This window comes from Manduca sexta, chromosome 7 (assembly GCF_014839805.1).
Source record: "Manduca sexta isolate Smith_Timp_Sample1 chromosome 7, JHU_Msex_v1.0, whole genome shotgun sequence".
NCBI classification, from domain to species: domain Eukaryota; kingdom Metazoa; phylum Arthropoda; class Insecta; order Lepidoptera; family Sphingidae; genus Manduca; species Manduca sexta.
Genome location: NC_051121.1, coordinates 7,401,615 through 7,429,543, shown reverse-complemented (window position 1 = coordinate 7,429,543; position 27,929 = coordinate 7,401,615). Strand labels below are relative to the sequence as shown.

Sequence of the window (27,929 nt, the reverse complement as noted above, 5' to 3'; positions counted from 1 at the left end):
AATCTTGTGTAACCACTTAACAGTAATATTTCAGTAAATTTACATAAAACCATAATGTACTATTAACCTAAACCTTATTCAAGAATAGCACTATCTTTAAGTAAAAACCGTACAAAAACCTGTTCAGTAATATAAAATCGATACCATACAGACAGCTTTTGGGGAGTTTGTTTTATATGTATAGATAGATGATAAGCGCAGCACAAATGCTTCGAAATATATTGTGATTCATAATGATTTCTTATGTTTACGCGAATGTTAGACATTAAGATTAAACTACTTTTCGGATTTTATATCGGTTTTTTATATCAGTCCCCTCGTGACCATGAAGGCTGCAAAGTCTTCGAAACGTCGGGAGAAAACTAAATTATAAAAAACCGTGATAAAATCCGAAAATTAGTTTAATTTTAATTTTAAAATTGTGATTCAATTCACTTACTATCAGTCTAGTGATCTGCTGGTCCCATCAATGAATTATAAAGGTGTGAAATTATGTGTTTTGTTCCAAAACCTTGCGTGCCACACGAGATGACTCCATAACCCAGTATCCAAAGGTGGGAATCTTCGACCGCATCAAAATTCCAATATAACATGTCCATTCCGATCTCACGGATCAAACACGCCATTTTATATTTGTTTAGGCTTTTATCAACCAGATACGGAATTAAACGAAGAGGAAGTTGGTCAGTGATTTGTGATTTAGTTTTGTTTGGTATAAAAGGGCTTTAACATGAATATATATATACTACGCACTAGATTTGGCGTTCCGAACATTCACTGTGTTCAACTAAATTGAACTGTAATCCATTCAAACTGACTTAAATATGGTCAATATTGACAGCTTGTGGTTGTGTAAGGAGTGGCGCTTATGATATAAGAATTCGAGTCTAAGTGAAACCCGGATTTGAAAAAAAAATATTAGTCAATTAAGTAAAATTATTTGTTGTTCAAATGAATAAATAGGTTACAACAGTGACGTTTTGGTTGCCATTTTAGTTCAGATTTTGAACCAATAGTTTATATGGACGTTCGTGTCTATAGAATATACGTCAGTGGGCTTTAACAAATATGTCGGTACAGTTTTAAAGGAGACGGGACAGTATCATGTGTACAGTTAGTTTCTTACAGGCATTAAGGACACCGTATGTATGTGGTAATAGGGTACTTTCGTATGCTAAATTTGGTACATCGTTCTATAATCGATGCTTGAAAGGCATAATATCTAAGCGACAAATATACCGAAAATTAGTTGGAATCTCTAAATTTTTTTGCGTCGTTTGATCTAGGTTTTGTAGGTCTAGTACATTTAATATTATTAGACTACATTTTAAAAAGTAAATAGTAAAATTATTATGTTTATTTTTATCAAAATCAAATCTTTATATTGCTTTATACAAAATTGATTGTCGCTTAGATTTTGTTATAATTGCGTGTCAAGTGTTGTTGTCACAGCTATTAGTACGAAAAGAAATTAATCCCTAATCCGGGAATCAAAATGAATCATTTGTCAGCGTGCCAATAATGCTTATGTTCTGATGTGTCCATTTTTGAGATAGATCGAAAAAAGCTTTAGGGTTCGTTTATTGAAAATGGCGGTTAGTCATAATTATATTTTGAGATCGACATACGTCATTATAGTGATTGCAAATACTACGCATTTCTAGGTATCGAACCAACATCTGTTATTTGCTAGCAATTTTATGGAACAGGTGACAGCTGTTCTATATTTTTTATCAACATATGTTCGCCATTATATTTTCTTAAGCCAATAAGAATGTAATCGATGCTATCGGATAGTTATTGGCATAGTTTTGAGCTGGTTTATCGGTTCCCACACGCAGGGTTGTCAACATTGAGTTAATGTATGTATTGAGTTAGTATATTTTGTAGTCACTTAATAATCAAGTAGGTGTAGGATTTTAGATTTATGGGTAATGTAAAAAATATCTAATTTGCTATTATAAATTTCAGGTCATGCGTTTATTTAGATAATATTTTTGCGTCAGTTTTTTTTAGAGTAGGCGTCTTTGTAGTTGACTTTGGGATAGACCTGTGAACGGGATACTAGAATCAATTTAACGTAACAGGGACCCGGAGGAGAGTGAGGAAGGAATTGGGGGAAGAGTGGGAACCTCTTTAGGATGGGAAATGTGCGCGAGTCTTTATAAGCCTCAATGTGTATTTTCAATCACGAAATACACACTTGACTGTGAATGGAGCCGCGACAAACGTCTCCCCGTGCATGGGTGTGATTTCAGTGTGAAGACTGAGCGCACAAGAATTGCCTCAGGTGCGGATTATCGTGTCGCTTAGATAAGTCAATATGTTAGAATCGTCGTTCATTAATATAGAAGGAAAATAGTGCCGGGAAATATCGGTGCAAAGTTAGAATCCTTTGTGCACCTATCTAGCCTTTGAGAGGCAGCGCTGTAAACTTGTGATATTTTAGACCATTTATACTATCAATGTAGTACAGAATTTTAATAGTTTTTTAAATAACCTATGAAATGTATTTTAATAATAATTTATATTACATTGTTTTTACATATAAATATTTTTACTCGCCAACCCTGACCGTACGTGATGGTCTCAAAGATACAACCTTATCAGTGCATCGATGAGGTGATAACATGTGAAGTGTTTGTTTTATACTACACGTTGTAAAGCTGTAATGCTTTTCAAGTCGTTTAAACAGGTCGCACAGCTGTTTTTTGCAAATGACGACATTATGGTAGAGCTGTCTTGGAACCAGTTGTTGTGGAAAGTGGAATTGCGTCTAGGTAGAGTATTCATTGACGTAATATGACTAATTATCCCTCGTAGTTTTCACAATTATGCTGTCCTGTGTTTTGAAAAATGGTGGCCTATGTTTAGAAAAATAATTATATTCTACCTAATCTGTATATTGAGGACATGTCCGCTTTTATGGACGTTAGTTCTTTAATTCGAACAAGTTCCAACCAATCTCAAACTTATTGGATAAGCGGCAAAAATGTGGATCTTGGAATTAAAAAGAATAATTTTAGACCTGTCCATTAATAAGAAAAATAAGAAAGAAATGTTGTGGTAGTGTAACTCATAAACATAACTTCATGGATGCGTAGAAATAATCTAGAATTTTGTTTTGTTTTACATAAGTAGCTGTTATTGTCATAGGGGAATGTAAATTGAAAGTTAAAAGACATTCGCAATTATTCTCAGGGACAAATAAACTAGATTTTTGACAACATTACTTTTTTGGGGTGGCATTCCAATGTAGCAACATTTATATTTCGAAAGCGTTCATTAAGATTTAACTAAAAATAAAACTTAAAAAATATCACAATTAGCGATCTTAATAGATAAACGATTTATTTGAATAGGCTTGTTTTAAAAGTTCTTTCTTCATATATAAATTATCTTCATTAGAATTTTGCAACTAGCATAAAATATGCAATGAATGCCTTGATAAGTATTTTAAATCAGAAATTACCCTCGAAAACACTGAATTAAATTACAATAAATATGACGCACTTACCACGAAAAAGTAATTAAGTCCTTTCGAATTGCGTATACAGGTGAAATGCGTGAAGATGAAGGGCGGATAGCAGGTCCTTGAGGCTCTCATGAATATTGAACCGACTGCGAACTGATTATTTACACAGTAAATTGTTTCTTAAATAAAAATGCTTTTTCATCGCTCCTTTTTACTGCTCACGTGCAAACTTTAGAAGGAACTCCCTGTATTTATTTATTTATTGCACTTCATACAAAACATATAAAGGCGGATTTAATGACAGAGGCATTCCGTACCAGTCAACCTGAGGTGGCGCAATGATAGAACAATAAGTGCACGTCAATAAAATTAAATATGTCTATGATAAATATATAATTGCAAATACATATCAAAGGTCATAAATTAAAATTTACGATGAATCTGCCGATTTACCTGCAAGAAGTTCTCGAATTTTAACTTTAAGGTGATAGCTTAAGGTCCATTTTCATACATTTTGTTTTACCTTTAATCTGGGTAACTAAACAAGTATTGACAAGTAAAGAATTTAAATTCACGTCTAGTTAGTGATTAGTTTCGTCATATTAAATTTTAAAGGCCGAAATATCCATGCATATTAATTATTTTTACGTTTTTCTTTCAACTGCGAGAACTAATCACTAACTAGACGTGAATTTAAATTCTTTACTTGTCAATACTTGTTTAGTTACCCAGATTAAAGGTGAAACAAAATGTATGAAAATGGACCTTAAGCTACCACCTTAAACGCGTAACGATTCATCTGTGATCAGTATCAGTATTCTTCGAGTGCAATGTCTTGTCCTTTTTAAACGAGACTTAAAAAGAGTGCTCACTTCCAAGTAGGCAACGGCTTGGCTGTGCTTCTGGCATTGTAAAGTCCATGGACAGCAGATGCTGCTTACCATCAGACGCTGACTCGTTTGTATTTTAAAGCAATAAAAGTGCTTGTTAAGGATGCTGTGTTATGCAATTATCTAACACTTTGTATTGAGCAAAGTACAATCATTGCAGTACAATAATTATAGTAATAATATCAGCCCTGTATTATATACTTGCCCACTGCTGAGCACGGGCCTCCTCTACTACTGAGAGGGATTAGGCCTTAGTCCACCACGCTGGCCTAGTGCGGATTGGTAGACTTCACACACCTTCGAAATTCCTATAGAGAACTTTTCAGATGTGCAGGTTTCCTCACGATGTTTTCCTTCACCGTTAAAGCGAACAATAAATTTACAAAGAATACACACATGATTTTTTAGAAAAGTCAGAGGTGTGTGCCCTTGGGATTTGAACCTGCGGACATTCGCCTCGGCAGTCCGTTCCATACCCAACTAGGCTATCGACACTTTTGATGAATACTGGCATGAATATGAAGGGTTAAAGTCATAAAAGCACATTACGGTCCTTCCTACCCGCGATAGGTAACGTTTTATTGATCTAGTGAGGGTATCTCAAATAATTATAGTAATTGTTTATAATATCGAATATTAAGCTGCAATTGTAAAGATAATCAATTTCCGAAGAAATACCTTAGTGTAGACAGTTTATTTATGCTTTAGGCCGGCCTTTCACTATAACTTTTCAAAATTTAAATGACTTCTTTTTATTGGCATCTGTAAGATATATCTTTTCATGTAGTATTTAGTATCATCGATGACGGCGTCTATTTAAGTGATGAGTAATAAATTTTAGATACTTACATCATTTGATCTATCGATAAAATATTTATACCCATACCCTCGCCTTTAATCTTCGAAGTGGTATACAAAGGCGCAACTGGCGTGCTCATTTTCCGTCTCATGATGTGATAGGGGGTGATCCAATCGCCACGTCGGCCACAAATTCCAGACTCCAAGCTGAAGCTGCTCAAGCTGAGTAAGAAAAACCTAATATCACATTGGCTAACCTGGAGCTCGAACGTCACACAGCATTGCAGTCGTGCCAACGGGGCAGTACAAATATTTATAATTATAAAACATTTACTGATGTATATATAAATACGATTACCTATATTTCAATACACATGGTGTTAAAATATCGGTGAGCGATATTATTATATTATATCTCATAGTGAAAAAGTGGTTTTAAATAATGTTGTTTCAGCAAACATGTGTGACGCGTGCTAACACTTTACTAATGCAAATCATAAAACTTGCACGACCATTGTCATGCGACATCTGTTGAAGCATAACGTCAAACATCGGCGCAGGCGCAGCGCTCGGAAGTATCGTTGCATTCTAAATTTAATCTTGAGGGTCGCAGTTGTTGACTGGACACTTGTTTGCTGCAAATTCTTTAGTGAATTTGTAATTAATTTTGGAATCTTCGAGTACCAACATTTTCTAATGTGACTCCAGTGACATAGTCCAGTGAGTACAGCATAGGTTGACACTTAATTTCAATTGACTTCTAGATAACTTAAATAATTTCAAATTTCAGAAAATAAAATGTGAGTTTTGTCATGAAAAGAAATAAAGGGAAAGATAGATTGTTCAGTTACGTACCCTTCATGGAACAATTGAATGGAGATCTATCAATTATTGGCTCCTGGTGTAGAAAAACTATGACCTACACGGACAGTTATTGGTCTTCAATGCTAAATGAATCTACCCTTCACAGTATCACATACTAACTACAGCAAAAAATAATCCATGTTATCCTTCGAATAGGTAAAAAATAATGACTGTTCTACATCTCTTTTTGGGCTAATAGCAGTGCGCACGCGCTGTCGCCGCGCGGATGCAAAATGGCGGCTCAACGAACCGCTTCCGCCCCTCGGGAACTCTGACAAGTGCATCCGAAACCGACACTCTCGTATTGTGTAACCGACAAGTTGATCCCACACCGATTGGGGGACGTATCACACGATTTATCATAAAATCAGTTTGTATTACTAAACGACTTTACGGATCCCGTGTGTTAGTTTCCACGGAATATTTTTGATATTCAACTTTCAGTTCTTTGGTTAGTGGTCTTCATTACCCATATATATGTATATCACTTCAACAATTTACAATACTTAAGTAGTTGAAATGCTAAGTCGCCTGCCTATAGCATTCAGGGCCGCCCAAATCTTGTTAAAAAATACAAGTGGAATTGCTGTAATTCGAACCAAGGATCTGTTACTTTATAACTCGATTAGGGAGGCGATAGGTAACTGATCAGTAAGACCTGAGAATTAAATCCAGGACTTCTCATCCTGCCAACCTATTCACGATACCGCTGATAATAATTAGTTAAGTCGATCATATGTAGCAAATAAGATCGTGACTGCCTCGGTGAAGTAGTTGTATTGCTCTGAGGTCTTGAATTAGAAACTCAGGTGGGCAAAATGATATTGGGTTTTCCTGCTAAGTCCAGAGTGTAGAATCCGTGACTGATATGGCGACAGGCTCGCCCCCAATCAGTTCATGGGACAGAATAAACACAGCGAAAAGTGGGTGCACTAATTGCGCCTTTACCACTTTAGTGAAAATGCGTAAAATTGTGTGAACTATTTTGTGATTCGCAACCAACGTAGAAATCTGCACACTCAACGCACTTGGCAAACTTTGTCAATGTTTACATGTCTACGCGTGTAAACACAGTAAACCGAGCTATGTTGAACTTGACACTGTTTACTTGACTCTGGTAAGTGCCGAGAATGGGCTGTTATTACGTCGTACGCCCACTAAACTAGCGGCGATATACAAAGCGATAGTAAACTATGTATTGTAGGTTATGTGGCATGAAACAGAGACAAACAGAAAGAAAGAATAGATTTATTATTGAACATAAACAGTAGTATACATTTAATATATCAAACTAGAACAAAAACATAAAACTAGAAATATAAATTATACCTATTGTGCCAACAATGGAAATGCTCATTTTGCTGCTTGCTGCAGTACGAGTCTGATACCTCAGCGCTGATTTCCAATGAGGTATCCCCGGTGACGTACGGACACTAAGTAGGTGCGTTACACAAATAAAAAACACTTGATATGTTAATTCTCCCTGCGTTTTTAAGGGTTTTCTGTCTTCTACGCCTTAACTTTGCAGCCAAACCAACGCCATTTTATATTAACTTCCTTCCCGCTGACACATTCTCACTCATACCTCCATTTTACAGGTGGTCATCCAGTCCTATCATTCCTACAGATGGGGCATGTAGGTTATAGACTTGAAAGACATGGATTCGATTCCGGCTTCTATTGTAACTCAGAGACTAAACATACCGTGAAAAAAATTATAAAAGTAGCATCCTTCTGGCATCGTTTTCCTCATTGCTGAGGCTCACGATTCCCTGAATATGAGTAATCTTTATTTTGATTAAGAGCGTTTACGTGCCGCGCGTGAAGTCAACTATAGGTAATTCTTCGCAAAATTCACTCACACAGAGCCGTTGCGTAGCTGTGTGCGTAGAGTTAGCGCGTCGGCTATCTTTATAGTCAGACCAACCAATTTTGATCTTTTCGCTTTAATTATCTGATTGGAATGTAACTTGTGATTTATGAATTTATGATAAATGAAGAATTCTATTACTAAATATATAAGAATTCATCATGAAATAGTTTATATGTATCATTTTGTAATTATAAAAAAAAATAAACATTTTTAACAAATTTTAACGGCAATTTTACAAATTGTTATTTTCACTTTTAAATGCAAATGCTTAAAAAATTTAAGCATTTGCATTTAGAAAAAGTACCTTTAGTAAAGTGGAGCTCGTCATGAAGCCGAAAGATAGGCACCAGAACTCCGTAATCAGACAGTAAATCAGGAAAATTACTGTGCTACGATGTTTATAATGGACCACATAATTACTCCATAGATCTGCAGTTTGTCATATTTAACGTATTGAAAGTTTAAATTAAGTCATTAGAAATTACATATTGGAATGTATATTTTGAGTCAGAAGGTGTATGTAATGAGATGTCATTTTTAGGTGTATAACTAAAAAGTGAGAAATAAAAGACTTCTTTTTTCGGAAGTTGGTTATATTTTTTTGGATAGTTTTTTTTTTTAATAGTTATTGCTTCTCAGTGACGTCGATCATCAATCGATCGATTGTACATCCATGTATAACAATTTACCAGTTTTGTATCCATAGTTTTGAATAATATTTGCGACACACGACGAAGCAAAATAGTTGGTTCTGTACTTTTTTTTTACCAACAGCAGTCAGCTATGACTGTAAGCATTGGAATACCGTCTTTTACATCGCCACAGGCAACATCTTTATCAGTTTCTTCCCTAGCGGCCTCTTGCATCCTGTCCTCTGCAGCTAATTTCAATCATTTAGCTAACACGTCGTAACATTTCATTTAAACATTTTGCGTTAATATTGGTAAATCTATGGAAGCTAACTGTTTGTTTAAATTTGATCTACCAACTCCAGTCATCATAGCTCCATTCACAGTTCCACGATATACTTCCATACTATCAGTATATCTCTTAGCGCTTAAATAGCTTAAATTCCATATTGCACATATTACACTTCATTAAAAATGTTGACTGCAAGCAAACATTATTCTCTTTCAATAGTTGTAAATGTTCGATACTACAACCTGTTGCTCTGTTGTGGTTATTGAGTGTTTTAATTTGATTCAAAAAATATTGAAAATCTATAATTTTGCGGCTTTTAATAACCTATTTTGAGTGTTTTATTCACTAGCTACATAAATTACCAAATCCCTTATTTCTAAGGTTCAAAGAGGAGAAAGATATAGGATTCCGTCTCTCGTCACTTGAATTTTCTTAACAGTGCGCACCAGTGAACACAAAAACCTTGTTATTTTAAAGTAAGCGTACCTATGCATTATGCAAAAAAATCAGCCAAGTGCGAGTTGGACTCGCGCACTGAGTAATTTAGCGAGTTGTAAACGTTTTGACAACGGGACAGCAAAGTGATTCTATAAGGCTAAGAACTCACGAAGCGGTTTTTACTCGCGCCCGCCGTGGTTGAGAAACGGCTGTTTTATTTCCAAACTCATGACGATCGGAGATCTGTGCGATTTGTAACCGCCGCGGTTCCGATTATGTCCTGCAAACTTGGCGAGCGATTATCGCAAGGCGGGCGGTTACAAGATGGACAGTTAACGGTCAGTTGAGTTCCATAACGCCATGGACACATATCAGAAACGATCACGATGGAGAAAAATGGCGTCGGATTTCTGTAACCACCCCTCCCCTACCGACTACTGCAGTCGCCCACCTACTAACCACAGAGCGCGCTGGTGCTACCGTGGCCCGCACGATTCTACTAGTTGGCCGCCAATACAGCGGGTACCGCATACAACCGCGCACGCCGCGGGCGTAAAACGAGTTTTGAAATGTGCGTTTAGGCCATTGAAATGTTACAAATTAAGGACCGAATATTGCATTTCTTGGAGGACGCAATTTTATTTTTGGGCCATGTGTGGGGGGTCAATAGAAACTTAACCTCTAGTTTGTGGGGTCGCCACCATTGTCCCCCGGCCGCCATCTTGGAAAAAGGGGTGAAAACTCTTTTTTCGCGATATCTCGGAAACTATACGTCTTACAAAAATTTTGTAAAGCCGTAATTTGTAGCAAAATGTTTTGCCTGCAAATATGTTTTTTTTCTCCTTTATCCCCAAATGGTAACTCATACCTTTTCTACCTGCATAACATTCGATAAGTTAAATTTAGTAAGTTCTATGGCAAAGAAAAGAGTTAGGAATAAATAAGTAAAGTTGTACGAATTTAACAAAAAAATTGTAATAATATATTTACAATAAAAAAAAAATCAAAAATAAGTTAAACATTTTGTTTCGACCGGATTCTCATGAGCATTGACGAACCCGGTAAACTTTGGAGCGCTGTAACAGCGTTTTAAATGAATGAAATAAAAAAATATAGGGAACAATTTTCCTCAAAAGATCATTTACAAGTTAGTTTGAGGTAATTTTTTTGTAAAATGTAAAAAAATAAGTTATAGAGTAAAAAAGAAAACTTTTATAAACATTTTCTCACAATTTGCTTATAACTTCTTTAATTTTTAACTTAGGGCAAAAAGTTATATAAACATATTTGTAGGCAAAACAATTTGCTACAAATTATGACTTTACAAAATTTATGTAAGACGCATAGTTTCCGAGATATCGCGAAAAAAGTGTTTTCACCCCTTTTTCCATGATGGCGTCCAGGGCACAAGGGGGGCGACCCCACAAACTTGAGATTAAGCTTCTATTGACCCCCCACACATGTCCTAAAAATAAAATTGGGTCCTCTAAAAAATACAAAGCTCATGTAACATTTCAATGGGCTAATTGTTTTTAGCTTAAGGTTCAATTTTTTTCCTTCGCGTAACTGTTGCTCAGGTGTTTAATGAGTAAAAAAAGCAACAACCATAACTACAGACGCATATTATAACATTAGTACATCAATCTTTTCGCTTTTGCTTTAGCCGAAGTTTCAGCGTTGTTGCGTTTCCTTTTCTTGCCTAGAAATAGCTTTACTTCCCATTGTGTCTGAAATATAATAATATATTAATAATTTATAGTAACTACTAAAATGATTGTCACTCATTAATTTTTTCTACGCACAGCAAAGGCCAACTGGAGTCCGGCCGGAGCGACGAGCGATACGTCCTCTCTCTAGAAAGCCTCAAGGCGGACTAATTTGAAACGATTTGCGCGTTGCATTTTATAGTGGTATTTAAAATATTTATAGAAAAATAACAGAACTAATTTTGTTGAATTTTTAAATTGTATGTTTTTAAGGAGATGTTCTTCTATGATAGTAATCCAATATTATATTCAATTAAGTAAGATATAGTGATAAAAAAAAATCATTTAAATGACCAACATTTCTGAAATTTTCGAATTCTTTGAATTTTTATTTCTCATGAACTAAACATAAAAAGATATTTTTTCTCTACTAACTTTTTCTTCAGGATCTTTTTAGTTAGATAAAAATAACATATTGTTATGTTCCTTAGTGGTTTAAGATATTTTGAGCTTCGAAATAGACGTTCGAAGCGCAAATTTGAAAACCTCTGTTCAGTTTTCATTAAATAATTTACAAATACTCAATAAATCTAAAAATGTTCTCTACTAACTTTTTAGACAACAAAATTTTCTATAATAATTACTAATTCATATGTTTTTGAAATAATGTTTTGATGGATATTATCTCCTTCGAAAAGTGCTGTTTTTGAGACATACGGCGCGCGGATGCGTAAACGCTCTTAAGTTGCGCCAGCTATCAGTGGTGAAGGGTGACATTTTTTGAAAGGAAACCCGACACAACATAAAGGTACCACTAATATGCATAAACGCGGTCTGCAAATCGTCCCAATGATAATTATATTTTACATAAGTTACGATAGGGAAGCCGACAGGAATCGGGTTATATGGACCGTTCGCTACTCACACCTATTCCTATATTTAGCATGGTGGAGTGCAAGATGATGTTTGGTGCTGAGCGTGGAGCAGATTTGGACCAACCATATGATGGGACGACCACTCGAACGTTTACTCTTGACTTTGCCAGTGACCATCAGTTGTTCGAGGTTATGCCCTTCTTTCGTTAAAAGTAGGATATAAGTATTATATTAATCCAAGACTTGACCTATCTATCTGAAATCCAATCCATTCGGTTTACGAGTTTACCACTAACAATCAGATGTTTTCACTAACACATTTCTTTTAGATTAAAAAACAAAATGTACTAGTAGAAAACCTGGAATTATACAAAATCAACTAACAACTGTCTGTTATATAAAAAACAAACTTAACGAATTAATAGGTAATTTGTAAAACCAGATACATTAAAAAACGTTCACGGTGTGTTTAACTCGATTTAAATTGTCCGAGGTTAGTATTGTTTAATTTAAAGAAAAACGAAGTGCAAACTCTCGGCGTATACTTTTTATTAGTAGACGTGTTTGTAGTGAATTTTTGACTTTGCGGATTTGGTTTCAAGGCCGGGTATTAGTTTGTGTTAGTTCGTTGCACTGGCTTGCGGTGTAGCGTCTAATACGGACTCAATTCCGAAGCGGTAGACAGAGATACTAGTTTGCTGGTGTTAGGGTATATTTTATATCTCTCCGGAGAGCAACCACTGTACTAGGTGTTGAAACCCGCCATAGTGACCCTCGTGTGTTGCGTTCCGGGTTCAGCTTGTGTATATCCGGCTCCATCAGGCCGGCATAATTGTGTCGACTGCCGAGGGGTAATCTCTCTCGTTAGTCGACATTCTATTGGACCCCACTCCACTTACCATTAGATGCAATATAAAGAAACCGGCCAGGTGTGAGTCGGCGCACTGAGGGTTCCATACAAACCTGTAGGTAAGTAAAAGTTCATTCATCGCGACAATCGAGTCATAGTTATGATATTTTTATTGCAACATGAAATCCATAACATTAGAATATGGAAAGCTGGAGGAGCATAAATTAAAGACATAGGTCTAAAAATTTAAGGTTTTCGGAATTTTGCCTTTATATGTGTTATAAAACATTGCTTCATATCAAGTTTCAAGATTATAGGTCAACTGGAAGTATCCTTTTTAGGTTTTGATTCCCTTGCGAGTAGTAGCGAGTTTGAAAATATGCGGCTTAAATGGCTTTTTCTTTTGATTGCGTTGGCTTAGAAGTTTGATTTTTTCACAAATCCAAGGGACAGTACACCTGAGTATTTGATATAAATTTCAGCTTAATACCTCCACGCGTTCCTGAGTAAAAGGGTCTTGACAGACGGACGGACGGACAACAAAGTGATCCTATAAGGGTTCCGTTTTTCCTTTTGAGGTACGGAACCCTAAAAAGGAACGTAGACGCGTGTATTAAGTTTATTCCTTTAATATAACTGGTGTGTTTCAATTTCGGGATCATATTCATAAACTTGATTTGTTTTTCGTAATCAAAACCTCTTGCACCTGTTCAATAAACTTCAAGTCTAATTTTACGGCCTTGGTTTGCCCAACCAGTAGGGCATTACTCATTAAGCGATTTAATATTATATTTTCAGGGTTGTGTACCTCAAAAGAAACTTTTATAGGATCAGTTTTTCATCCGTCTGTGCGTCTATTGACTATTTACGTGTATAAATATACGTTTAGAACTGAAGTAGCGAGTGATGAGAATTAACTGGATATATTTGTACTCCAAAGGGCACACACCTCTGACTTTTCTAAAATTAAGTGTGTATTCTTTGTGAATTATCGCTTGATTTAACGGTGAAGAAAAACATCGTGAGGAAACCTGCACATCTGAGAAGTTCTCTATAGGAATTTCGAAGGTGTGTGAAGTCTACCAATCCGCACTAGGCCAGCGTGGTGGACTAAGGCCTAATCCCTCTCAGTAGTAGAGGAGGCCCGTGCCCAACAGTGGGACAATTTATAATACAGGGCTGATATTATTTATTATATTATTTGTACTCCAAGGCTTTTCAAAGACAGAACATGTACACAAATTGCCGAAGTTTTGTAGAGCAATTATATAAAATAGTTTAAAAATACACGTTGAATATCTTCTCTCATGGATTAAAGATTGGTGTGATAAAATAGTTTTCATAATAAGTACAAATTTGTAAAAGTAGGTACAACAGGAGGTGCACGATATAAAGTTGGAGATGGAACGTTCTGCCAAGATTAACTATGTATTTTGTCAGTTTTTAACCAACTTCAAAGAAAGAAGGAGGTTATCATTTCGATGAGAATGTTTTTTTTTTCGTAGTATTGTAGTGACTATTGACAAGTTGGTAGCGTCTGCGTGATTTAATGAATAAATCTCTCTATAAAAACCCGATTCCGTGGTCACCAATCTATCTAGCAAGACAGATTGGCAAAATTCTAAAGACTATAAAGAAATTTATGTCAAGTCTTTTCTTGCATAATTTAACTTGACTTTACAATCAGAGGAAAAATGGTCACATTATTACAAGTAAAATTTGGATATCGGTTCTTCTGTTTGGAAACGTTATACTTTCCTTTTCTTGTAAGGTGTTAAATAATACCACGTACCGACGCGCAGCGTAGGACGTCTACCTGCAAAGGAGACAGACGACTTGATAAACGTCACAGGAACACACTGGATACAGGCCGCTTTCACAGGGCCGTTTGGAAATGTTAAAAAATAAATCAAACTAACAATGACGGAAATTCTAACACTTAAATTAGCTACTGAGGAAACAAGTCCTTTATATGAAAGGCGCCAACGGAAGGAAGAACATAAATATGTGTAATATGTTAAAATAATAAAGACAGACATGTTTGGTAAACTTTGGTACGTTCACAAATTGTTCAAATTGGGATATCCTGTTGTAAAAAGGGGTCCAGATAACATTAAATATTGGTAAATATATAATTCTGCTGTGGCACTGGTGGATATAAAACATATTTGAAAATATATGTTACACCCAATTTCATTGCTGGATAGATCCAGCGCCGGATTTATATTTTTTATGAGTGGAGGCCACTTTATATCCGCCGCCCCATGTAGGTAGGTTTATGTACGTATGTATGTATTTAAGTTTCTAAAATATTTAATATATTTCCATTGTTAAATAAACGAATGATTAATTAAATCGAGTGAGTGTGCTCTGTAATCTGCCGCTCCTAAGAGGCTGCCGCCCATAGGCCGCGGCCTATACGGCCTATTTACAAATCTAGGACTGGATACATCTTAAGTCTTTGTATCATAAAATTATTTTGAATTTCTAAGAAAATCAGTTTTCGTACTATATTTTATTAAATCCAACGATTACTTTCAATGGGTATGCATGTATCTTCGAAAATACAAATATTGTACATAGAGTACGTGAGGAGGGAATTTAACCCGGCGTCTGTCTCAGCAATTCGTTGCAATTTCGCTTCTCTGCCGTTGACATTAGGACCACCTTACTAACTTCGCTCAAACATACATAAGGTATCCGACTTCTTTAAAAGAGTTAAATAGATATATGTTAATCCTCCAGATGGTCTGCCTGTTAGTGGCGAAAGTAAAATTGTTCAAAAGGTAACCCAAGACATAAAAAATTTTCTACATATCGCGTCGAATGTAACAGAAAACATACATACATAGTATCACGCCTCTATTCCATAGGGGTAGGCAGAGACTATAGATTGCCACTTTGCACGATTCTAGCATACTTCTCGTGCTTCCTCCACCTTCATTAATCTTTTCATGCATTCCCGCCAGTCCCGGGTACTATTGACCTGATCTTTACTAAGAATGTCAGATATCTGACATTCGAAGGTTTGGTGCGGTCGACCGAATACAGAAAACAAAAATTAAAATAAACGGATATAAACCTAAAAGGGAAGCTAATAGGAATCGAATTGAATGGTTCTTCGCCACTGCTAACTATGTCTATTATCCAAATACGTTTAACGTGTAGCGTTAACTTCCAAACACCATCCTTGAGGTTAAAATGCCTCCGTAGTTAATCATTTTGTTTCCCGCTTTGGTATGGAGGGAAGTGGACAATTAATATTTCGAACTCTTCTCTATTTTTCTGTTTGATTAATTTCGTTGCGGGATAATGACAAATTAGTTTTCGCTGAGACTCGCCGAGCTTCACCACTAGGTGTCATAAAATGCGTGTCACTGCTGATCCTGGCTTACAGGAGTTATAGTGGTGGGTGATAGGGTAGGAAAGTCTCTAGAAACACCTTTTCAATCAAGTATTTGTATTAGTAAAACAAGAAATAGGAAAAAATTGTTATAAAACGTATTATGAACACTTTAAACTTGTCAGTTCTCAGCCAGGATACACACCGGAACACATTCCTCGCTCCATCGTCTGTTAAAAGTCATTCACAAGTGTACTTTGCATAAACTCCGACGTATCGTGGCGCTTCATTATCAAATAGGGTTCGTATATTTACGCTCCGTTTACACTACTTGGTATCGTCACTCGACGGTTTCGTTCATTCTACCAAACGCCCTTAAGAAGGTAACGTCTCTTTGATTTGCTCTGTATTAAAGTAAGATTAAATGTCAAAACTTCCAGGAATTTTATATTGTTATATAGTTAAAGATATTACTGTTTTAGCCTACTACCGTGTTGCATTTTTATGATTTTCAAATAATTCGGCTGCGTAATTATGTCAATTCTATCCGACGTCTTATCAGTTAGTCTAATAAATGTTGTTCACAGTTATGTTTGTTATATATCTTTGATAATCTATGGACTGCCTCGGTGGCGTAGTTGTACTGCATACGTGGTACAGCGCTCTAAGATTCTGGGATCGAATCCCGGTTCCGGCAAAGTGATATTTGGGTTTTTCTGTCCAGTATCACCCCGGAGTCTGGAATTTGTACCCGATACGGCGATAGGCTCGCCCCCTATCAAATTTAGGACGGAACACACTCGGTTGACTACCGTGGTTGCGTCTCGGCATACACCTTCGAGGATAAATGCGTGATGTATGTGTGTATAAATCTATGGTTTTGCTTTCTCAGACCTGATATATACCCAAAGGGATACCGTCGTTAGCCGCCAAACCAAAGCGACATAATATTTCCGCTCTCGTGTGACTGTAATGGCCGTAACCATTTGTTTAGTAAACTATCGTTAAAGATATTGTCGGATTCAATTGTTAGCGACATGCGTTACGGAATATGCAAATTAGTTTTGGAATTTTGATGCTTTCGTCGATGAAAACATATGTCTCCGAGCAATGTATTAACTGTTAAAATCTTCATGATTGCGATACGATTTTGGTTTTGCTTTAGTCGAAATCACACCTGCTGATGTACCGAGTTAGAGTTGTATCCAACAATACAAAGTCAGAAACAAAGGAACAACACATTTTAATATAAAATTTTAAGAGTGTATAATCATAGTTACGTAATATAGTTATGTCATTATAATAAGTTGAGTAGAATAGTGCTCGAGCAATTAATGCAAGATTTTATATTTTTTATTTCTTTGGGTTTTGACACGAGCTTGCCGGTACACAGTAGAAACACCATCCAACACTTTCAATTACAAAGTATTGTTTAGTATTCCACTGCGCTCGCCATCCTGCGACATGAGATGTTAAGTCTTATTATGTCCAGTAGTTACACTAGCTATAATGTCTTTCAAATTGGAATACAACAGTGATTACACACTGTTGCTTGGCGGTAGAAATAGACATTACGGTGGTACGTACCCAAACGTACTCTCACATATGAGGGACCGACCACCAGAAAATGATTTATTCGTTTTAAAATTTTGACTGACGCGGTAATGTAAATTAGAAGTGCATTCGTAATCAAATATGATCAGTTAAATCACCATTTTTCTTTCCAGATCATCTGTCAACATGACTACGGCGCGGGAACCGTCTCAGTCTGCGGTCAAGTCTCTGTTCCCCGATCGAGAATTCGATAGAGAAGCAAGTTATAGTAAAGCTTTAAACATGATGAAAGAAATTATCACAGCTGATGCTGAAGGAATGCGTGCGAAGTGGAACTTCGACGCTGTAAACGATCGACCTCTTGATGGAGCCATCAAGTGGGAAAAAGGCGATGACCGCTACACCTGGATTGGATACTCGGGCAAATCAAACAAAGAGAACGGAGAAGCAATAGAGGCCAAAGTTAAAGGCGAGGATGAAGGGGAAGGTATTAAATTGGAGGAGAACGGTCTGGAAGTTTAAGACCGAGCAACTACAGCCATACTGGATTCGTCCTTATAATCTTGGCTGCTTACTACCCTGATGAACTCATAGTTAGTGATTTCTAAAAGCTATGTGGAATCAGTGTTTATAAAAAATTCCAAATTTTTTGCAAATTTTGTTGGAATAAACGCAAATAGTAGGCCACATAGACATTAGACAACTCACCGGTTAGCTTACATCACTAGTGCCTACTCTCCTCTCTTTCATTTGTCTCTGCCTGATAAACTTTCGTTTCTTGAAATATATTTTAAGTATGTACGTTACGACACAAAAAGTAAATAATATATTTATTTATAATTTTAAAAAATAATGAATGGAATTCTTCCAATGCCATTAAAATAAAAAAAAAGATCTCTTAAGGTAAATGTGAAAGTTGATGTTTAATCATGCCTAAGCCACTGACTGGAGTGTGGGTTAATTCGGCAGATGGATGGCATCTATGATCACACATGAAGTTTCCTAATTTCTATATGTTTATGCATGTACTTGCGCACCCTGCGACGTTCGATATTAGAGAGTGAGAATCGAATGGCGGGGTTTTAGTCGGTAGGACGGTTTATACCGGCGAGTCCGGCAGAAATCCGTAAAGGGATTTACCCGTGTTAAAAAAAAGGTGGATGGCATCTATGATCAAAAATGAAGTTTCCCAATTTCTATATGTTTATGGTGTTGCCCACGGCTTCATCCACCTAAACATCTTACTCTGGTCAAAACTACACTGATAGTTTTTAATAACCAAAAAGTAAAAAACATTTGACAAGTAAAAACAAAAATACGACGTCTTAAACAGAATTTTTGAAAATTACATTAATTCGTACTTTTAGTCAATTTAAAATTTTTATAGAACATGATAGTTTTTAATATGAATTATTGTCAATAATTGAAAAACTATTCGACTGCCTCGATGGCGTAGTTGTACTACATACGTGGCATGGCAGCGCTCTGAGGTCCTGGGTTTGAATCCCGGTCCGGCAAAGTGAAATTGGTGTTTTTCTGCTCAGTATCAGTACCGGAGTCTGGATTTTATGCCCGACTTGGCGATAGGCTCGCCCCCTATCACATCATGAGACGGAACACAATTAGCGAAAAGTGGGTGCTAAGGTTGCGCCTCTGCATACTCCTCTGGGTATAATTGCGTGATGTTGTGTGTGTGTGTCATTAATTGAATAATCGTCTCTTACGCATATTTAGTATTTATAATTACACGTAAGTTCTAGTATTTGTAACATACTACGTGTTGTGTCGTTTATTTGATACAGGATTTTTGAAAATTTTAACTCGTCATAGATTTGTCATTTACATGCATACATCGTATCACCTCTATCCCATAGGGGTAGGCAGAGACTATGGATTGCTTTGCTTGACTCTGGCATACTTCTCCTGCTTTCTCCACCTTTATCATGTCATTTACATATAAAAAAAATCTCGCTGCTCATTTACAATACTTTATCTCTTCTACATAACCCATTTTTACATATAAAAACTATTTGTATATGAAGGAATTATATGTCAATCCGCAATATGATCTATCTACCTAAAAAATCCATTCATATCCGTTCAGTGGTAGCTGCGTGTATTTTTAAAAAACATCAAAATTCACAAATTAGTTTATAATATTAGTAAAATATATTTATTAAGGGGAAATACACGATAGTCCAGTGGGGATTGGAACGTCTGTCGTTACAATATTCGCAGGTTCAAAACCGAAGACACACACCGCTGACTTTTCTAAAGTCGAATGTATTCTTTGTGAATTATCGCTTGCTTTAACCGTGAAGGAAAACATCGTGAGGAAATCCGCATACCTTCAGAAGTTCTCTATAAGAATTTTGAGGATATGTGACGTCTATCAATCCGCACTAGGCCACCGTGATGGACTAAGGCCTAATCTGCCTCAGCAGTAAAGGAGGCCCGTGTCTAACAGGGAAAGGGTATAGAATAATAAAATTCTGATATAATTATTATAATCACAGAGTAAGTGTAGTCTGACCAGAAAAACAAAACGAGCTTTGAGGGCACCACATTCAGTTTTAGTTTTAGAGTCAAATTTAGTACAAGAAATAAGTTCCATTTTGCTATAACATGGCAAGGTATTTTATTTTTCTGGTCATAACTAGAATTTATTAGTTACTTTAGTTACTATGTTTGAAAAATGATACAAGAAACTAAAGGTAAAAAGATGGTTTCTTTACGGTTGAAACAATCTGCATCGCGCAGCGCTTGACACCACCAAATAATTGTATTAATTCTATCAGTCAGTTCACGTCCGATCGTCAACCAGTTCGCGTGTAATAAATTACTCGCGAACGTCTAAATGAAAATGATTAAAGTAATGGTTTACCATTACTTTAATCATTTTCATTTAGACTATAAAATAAACCGAAGGTGTGTGAAGTCTGCCATTTCGCAGTAGTCCAGCGTGATGGACTAAGTTTAATACCAATAATAGTAGAGCAGGCCCGTGTCCAGCAGTGGGACAGTATACTAATAATACAGGGCTGATCTACGGGATAGCTCCATGTCCCCACGCAAGCGTTCCAAAAAGACCGGCCTTTATGCCGTCATTTCCCGCAGGAAAAATACAGGGCTGATATTATTATTACATAATATAAATTGTACGCGCCTGAAGGCCCTGTAACAGAATTCGTCGCAGAGGGAATATTACAGTTTATGCCAAAAATACACTCACGTACACATCACATTCAAACTAAAGTTCCAAACGATAAAAATATTAGAAAAGTACAATTGGGATATTTGGTGAAATCATTGGTTATTCATGATAACACTAAACGTAGGGCGACAGCGCTATTTATTTAAAAAAATCAACATTGTACTAAAACTTTTTAATGTATTTAATGTGATACATTTTTGATGTGTTTTTTAAAAATGAATTCAGCTTTGTAGAAACTTTGTTTCTCGATGTTTTTGCAGTACCTCACCATACCAAAGTAATTTTTTTTTATTATAAACTTACCACCACTCATTCTCATTCCACAATAATATACAGTCGAAAAAAAAATCAAATCAAATTTAAGAGCTGACCTTTTAATTTATGCCGGCGACAGAATAAGATCTACTCCCCCTTACTTTTCGAGGGGGTTAAGAGGCTACCGAGGGATACACGAGCGAACTCCACCTCAGCTAGTGGTAGTATAATTTTATCCTCCCGGATAGCGACCACCGTACACGCGGCGGAAATCCTGCTGAAACAAAGTTTACGGCAAGTCAGCGGTAATAGTTAACAATTACCGCTGACTTGCCGTAACTTCAGTGATATGCAAAGTAATTGAGCGGATCATAAATAATCAGTTGGGCCGCTACGTAGAAGATCACTCCTTGATCAATGATCGAAAATACGGCTTTCGGTCGAAACGGTCAATGGGTGATCTTTTAGCGTACGTGCTACATCGCTGGGGTGAGGTGATGGATAAGCATGGCGAGACTTTAGCCGTGAGTCTCGACATCGCTAAAGCGTTTGATAGGGACTGGCACAGGGGCCTACTCGCCACCTTTCCGGCTTTTTTATGGGTTCCCCGATATTTTGTGTCACATCGAGGGCGTAATATCTGCCACAGCTCGAAGAATCGGAATTCTGAACAGGCTGCAGAGATATTTCACGCCCGGTCAGCTTTGCCGTTTATATATGGCACAAGTGCGGTCGAGTATGGAGTACAGTTCGCACCTCTGGGATGGTTCCGCAAAATACTTGCTCGATATCTTGGACGGATTGCAGCGACGGGCTATCCGCATTGCAAATGATGCAGACGGCTCAAAAATTTTAGGGCCACTGCAGTTGAGACGGGACATTAGCTCACTCCTTATCTTCTATCGTCTGTATCATGGTGATGCTCCGAAGAACTATTCAATCTTATTTCATCCTCACTTTTTTTAGAACCACGCGTGCTGGCTTGCCGCACCACAGATCGGTGGTGTCTTCCATTTCGACGCAAACCAAATGGTTCAGTAATTGATATCTGTGCCGCTCCGTCAGGCTGTGGAATGGTTTGCCAGCATACGTGGGGGTATAACATGGGGTCCTTCAAACGGAGCGTGAACAAGCAATTATGTAGGCCCGCGTGACTGTTCTGACCGTCCAGAGATGCTTGTATCTTTGGTCGGTCGGTACTCTCTATAAGCTTCACTTCGCTTAACATCAGGCGCAGTGAGGCCACTTTGCCGAGGTACTATGAAAAAAAATCCGTGGTGCTTTACAACTAGGTTTTGCCAGTAGTAAATGTCCTTATGATTAAGGTTGAAAATACCTTTTGTAGTGAATAATTTTGTCTTCCACGTTGCCATAGAGAGAAGTAGAAAAAAAAATTACAACTCCTCCTTATTCTTCTATTTGATTCATTTCGTTACGAGTTAAAACTAATTATTGCTTTCCGAGACTCGGCGAGCTTCTCCGCTCGGTGTGATGAGATAAGATGGAGTTGAATAACGCTAATAACATTTGTAAGAATAGTATATAGTTTAAACTGCAACTTTGCGAGAGTACTTGGTAAACTTTTGCATACGAGAGAGTTACCCAATTACAATATCTTTAAGATTATTGATTGCCTCGTTGGCGTAGTTTAACTGCGTGCGCGGTACCATACGACTGTGAACTTCCTGGTTGGATTTTTGGGTCGAGCAAAATTATATTGGGATCTTTTGTTGTCTGTATCGGCCTGGAGTCAGGAATATGTGCCCGATATGGCATTAGGCTCGCCTTCTGTCATATTATGAGACGGAATACACATATGAAAAGTGGGTCTCCAAGTAGCACCCACCCATTTCGCCTAGTCATAGAATAAATTACTACTGAAATATGGTGGTAAATTCGGTTAAAAATAAAAACATAAAAAAGGATCTTATCCTCTTTTATTTCTTTATTTTATTAATTGAAACTTTATTCTTATAGTACACAGGCGGAATTAATGTCATGATTGAATCTTTTATATGTAACTAGCGGACCCGACAGACTTCGTCCTGTCAAAAAGATTTGTAATATGACAGTTTTTTGTTCCTATAGTCCATTGAAAAGTTACATTTGGGGTTGCGTTTTTTAGAGGACGCAATTTTATTTTTTTGAAGTGTAGGGGGGGTCAGTCTAAAGCTAAAACCAAGTTTGTGGGGTCGCCACCCTTGTCCCACGGCCGCCATCTTGAAAATAGGGATTGAAATGGTTTTTACGATGTATCTCTTAAACTATTTATCTGACAAAAAAAATGTATAAACATTTTTTGTTGCAAATTAAATTCTCTACAACTTTGGTCTAGTAACTTTTGTCGTAGAACTATAAATAAAAGAGTTATAAGCGAAAATGTTAAGAAATTCAATGATAAGCAATGTCCATTGAACGTCATCAGAACGTGTGTTTATAAGGTTGATAATACTTTTTTTTGTACTCTCATTAATACCCAAATACCCAAGGGACCATTAGGGACAAAAGAACATCTGCCTGCTATTATTATTATTATTTCTAACCTCTCTTATTGTAAGAATAGCTGATAATATTGTGTTGAAGTTGTCGTAAGTAAGTTATTTATTAGCATATTGACTTTTAAAAGTCATTTAAAAGTCAAAATGCTAATAAAAAAAAAGTAGTTTTCACTAAAGTTAAAATCGTGTCTAAAATCATTCGAAATCGTCTTCACAATTAAAAACAGAATAAAATACATCCGCACGTACAGAAATATGTAGCAAAACTAAAAGATATAAGTTGAACGACAACTTCAACACAATATTATCAGCTATTCTTACAATAAGAGAGGTTAGAAATAATAATAATAATAGCAGGCAGATGTTCTTTTGTTCCCTAATGGTCCCTTGGGTATTTGGGTATTAATGAGAGTACAAAAAAAAAGTATTATGAACCTTATAAACACACGTTCTGATGACATTGCAATGGACATTGCTTAACATTGAATTTCTTAACATTTTCGCTTATAACTTTTTTATTTATAGTTCTACGACAAAAGTTACTAGACCAAAGTTGTAGAGAATTTAATTTGCAACAAAAATGTTTATACATTTTTTGTCAGACAAATAGTTTAAGAGATACATCGTAAAACCATTTCAACCCCTATTTTCAAGATGGCGGCCGTGGGACAAGGGTGGCGACCCCACAAACTTGGTTTTAGCTTTAGACTTACAAAAAATAAAATTGCGTCCTCTAAAAAACGCAAGGTAAGGCCTAAAAAATGTAACATTTCAATGGACTGCTATCTATTTTATTGTCGGGGCAAAACTTCTCCTGAACAGAACCTTCACCCTGATGATAGGGCGTTGTGAATAAAAAATAATTATTAAATAAAACAGATATAAGCATTTAAAAGTAAGTAATCGCTTTATTGGTAATCATCATAATTATTAACAAAAATCAGTTTTATTTTCATTGTAGTGCTTTATGATATACAATATTTTTTGTTTGATTCCCTGGCGCATAGACAAATAAATCTGATGGTTTTCCAAAACGGGAACAGGCAACATACAATTGACCATGGGAGAAACATGGGATTTCCAGATTAATACCACAAACACTTAATGATTGCCCCTGGGACTTGTTTATGGTCATAGCAAAAGCAAGCCGCACTGGAAACTGTAGTCTTTTAAATTAATGATATATTAAATTTTGTGACTGTTCAATTTAGTCGGGTCCGCGATATCACTTTTGTTGAGTTTCAGAACGCGACATTACATTATTATATTCTATGCTCCAACGCACACTGTTTTGATGTTAGGAACACACCTACATTGCTTAGACAACAGTGAACTTTATACAATAGCAATAAAGTTCAAATTGACTCTACGTATTAGTTAGAAAACGTTTGTATGGGATAAAGAAAAGGACTGTTTTTAGGGTTTTTCCGGCAATTATTTGATATTTTCTCGCCGTAAAAACCATCCTTGACCTTCGACGAATATTAAAAAAAAAGAATTGGCCAAATTGGTCCAGGCGTTCTTGAGTTATGCGCTTACCAACACATTTAGCGTTATTATTATTTTTTTTTTATTATTTGTTTATTTATTTTTTTATATTATAGATTACGTTTATAAATATATATACCTGTTTATTTTTCTATTCTTTAGTAATACTTTTTTATAACTTTGTTGTATTTAGTTTAATTTAACTGTTTGTTTGTAAACATATATATCGAGAGTTGAAAGGCTAATTAGGTATGAAATTTAGTGTCGCTTAAGCTTCTTAACCGTCGATATAATGGTTTCTTATGTTTATACCAATGTTAGACATTAAAATAAAACTATTTTACCGATTTTACCTCGGTTTTTAAATTATAATTTTTCTCGAAGTTTCGCAGACTTTGCAGCCTTCGTAGTCACGGGGCGGACTGAGGTGTTGGTCATCAAAAAGTCAAAGTTACAATATCTACCTACATAAAATTTTTTGCTGTTGGTGGTCCGATATATGCAGAATGCGAGTAAAGTTTCTTGAAGTCTAGCAGCCGGTCTTTTGGGTTCCGATTTAACTAAATGTAGAGCTGGATCCCAGGGTTGTGCAATCTACCTCTCCACTCATCCTCCAAGTGATGGGTAGCAAAGACGCGTTTTTTGCCCGTAAAAAAAAGTTTGGGTAAGCTTCCAACCATCTTCTCTATCGAAATTCGGATGTTTTTTAATTTCAATAACCTCGCGAATCATGGAGCCTCCTTCAGAGTGTTCAACAACTACAGACGTCGAAGAGTGTCGGTGTTGCACGTCAGCTATATGTTCTTACAGCGGGTCCCTATATTTTTTTTTGTTTAGCCGTCATTACAGAGGACACAGTTGCAATATATCTTGTATACACCCGGTTCTTGCAGAGGTATATGGCAAAGACCGGCTGCCAGATTTCAAGACGCTGTGAGCTCATTCTGCGTAGATCGGACTTGACTTTGCGGATGACCAACGCCTTAGCTAACCCCATGAGCACGACGGCTGCAAAGTCTTCGAAACGTCGTGAGAAAATTATTATAATATAAAAGATCGTGATAAAATCGTAAAATAGTTTTATTTTAATATGATATATAATTTTAACCGCTTTCAAAAACCACTACAAATCAAAACAATAACACCTTACCTATATACTAGTTACCAATTTTGGAGTCGGTGCCTAAAAAAATTAAGTGGTAGTGGTTTTTGAAAGCGGTATATGTTTTTGTTATAACTAATTAAAGTTATTGTTGATGGATAATACAGAATGAACCAATTACTATGAAGCGATTGATAATGGAATTGAAGATTGGTAAGAAAATTAAATATGAGTTCATCAGGGATTAATCTTGTTTTATTGATAAACTGCCTTGATTTCGAAGTTTTGTTTTGTGCACGGGACTACTGACGCTCTTTGGTCTAGGATTTGAATCCCGGATCCTGGATAATATTGGGTCTTTTTCTCGGTGTTTGGAATATGAAATGAAATGGTATGAAATGATTTATTTGAATCCGTAAAATGTTATACATTATTTAGATTCCGTCAATATTAACTCTACCACCATTTTGGAAAGCAGTTCTCACCAGAGAAGAACGGGCAAGAAACTTTGGTGTTGCTCTTTTCAAAATCAGTTTAAGGTAAAGACTACAATACATGATAGGGAAAGGAGAAAAGAAAATACAATTGATTTTTTATTGTTGTTTAGAGCAGTTTATATGGTCGTAAAATAAGGAATAAATTAATTTAATTTTTTATATGAGTGCACACAACCCTCTCAGGAAAAGGTGGGCTATATAGCGATAGGGTCTCTACCACATCGTGGGTGAATTAGTTGCGCCACTGCCTTTCCCTTCGGGGATTATAGGCTTTCTTACCATTCGAAATTAATATTTCTTAATCAGTTCATTGCATTTCAGGAAAAAACTGGAACATAGGAAGCATCTTTTGGTGGACGGCATACCTGTGCCCATTGACGTTTTCCAGGATTGCTTAAACCTTTATTTTAATGTAGGTATTGCCCGCGACTTCGCCTGCATTAAAAGTCTAGACTCCCTAAAAAACTGTAGTGATTTTAGCGCTACGTGCATGAGGCCGGCGCCATTTATTCAAAAATCTGATTAAAAATCCCATTACTTTCCATAGGAGTTAATTGCTGGGATAAAAAGTAACCTATATGTTAATCCAGGAAACGATCTATCTGTGTGTAAAATTTCATCCAAATCAGTTAAGCTGTTTCTGCATTTACTTCTTCCAAACGTCCACACAGTTTCACAAACATTTGTAATAGTAAAGTACAGTAATAGTAACATAAGAAGTAAGGTACTATTAGGTAGGTATATCCTACTTATATTATAAATACCAAAGTCTGTGAGGATAGATGTATGGATGAATGATGTACTAAAAAACTAGTGAACGGATTTGGATTAAAATTCACAGTAATATTGGTTATACATCAGAATAACACATAAGCTACAATTTATAATGATTTTGCATAATTTGGTCATAGTATAACGATACATATCAAGTAAGTCGGACAAAAATGCCATCTTAGCGTACGCTGCCTAAACCGTTGGAGTTAGACAAAAATGATGTACCGTAGGATTGTTTGTCCTTAATAGTTCTAAATAAAAGTCCGCGAATGTTGAAGCCACTATGACCAAAATAGCGAGCCATAAATATAATTAAATCAGACACTTTTTATGCACATTTTAGAATATTTATCAAACGCTTACCAAAATAAATACCTTTATCACTTTAAGTATTTAATGTAGATAAACTTTGTCTTTTTTTATAGCTGGGTAATTATTTTTTCTATGGCTTTAAATGACGATACAGCTTGCCGTTCGCCTGAATGGCAAGCGAAACGACCGCCCATAAACAGTA

The 27,929-nt window shown here is 36.2% G+C and overlaps 1 protein-coding gene across 1 annotated transcript in view; it reads left to right on the top strand.

Annotated features, from left to right (window-relative positions):
- The window catches only part of LOC115444871, a 50,605-nt gene extending 29,746 nt beyond the window's left edge, over positions 1-20,859 (top strand). The window contains exon 3 of the mRNA XM_030170865.2: positions 17,761-20,859. Coding sequence (XP_030026725.2) covers positions 17,761-18,109 — 349 coding nt within the window. The 3' untranslated portion in view covers positions 18,110-20,859. The remainder of the gene's footprint in view (positions 1-17,760) is intronic.
- The last annotated feature ends 7,070 nt before the right edge of the window (positions 20,860-27,929 follow it).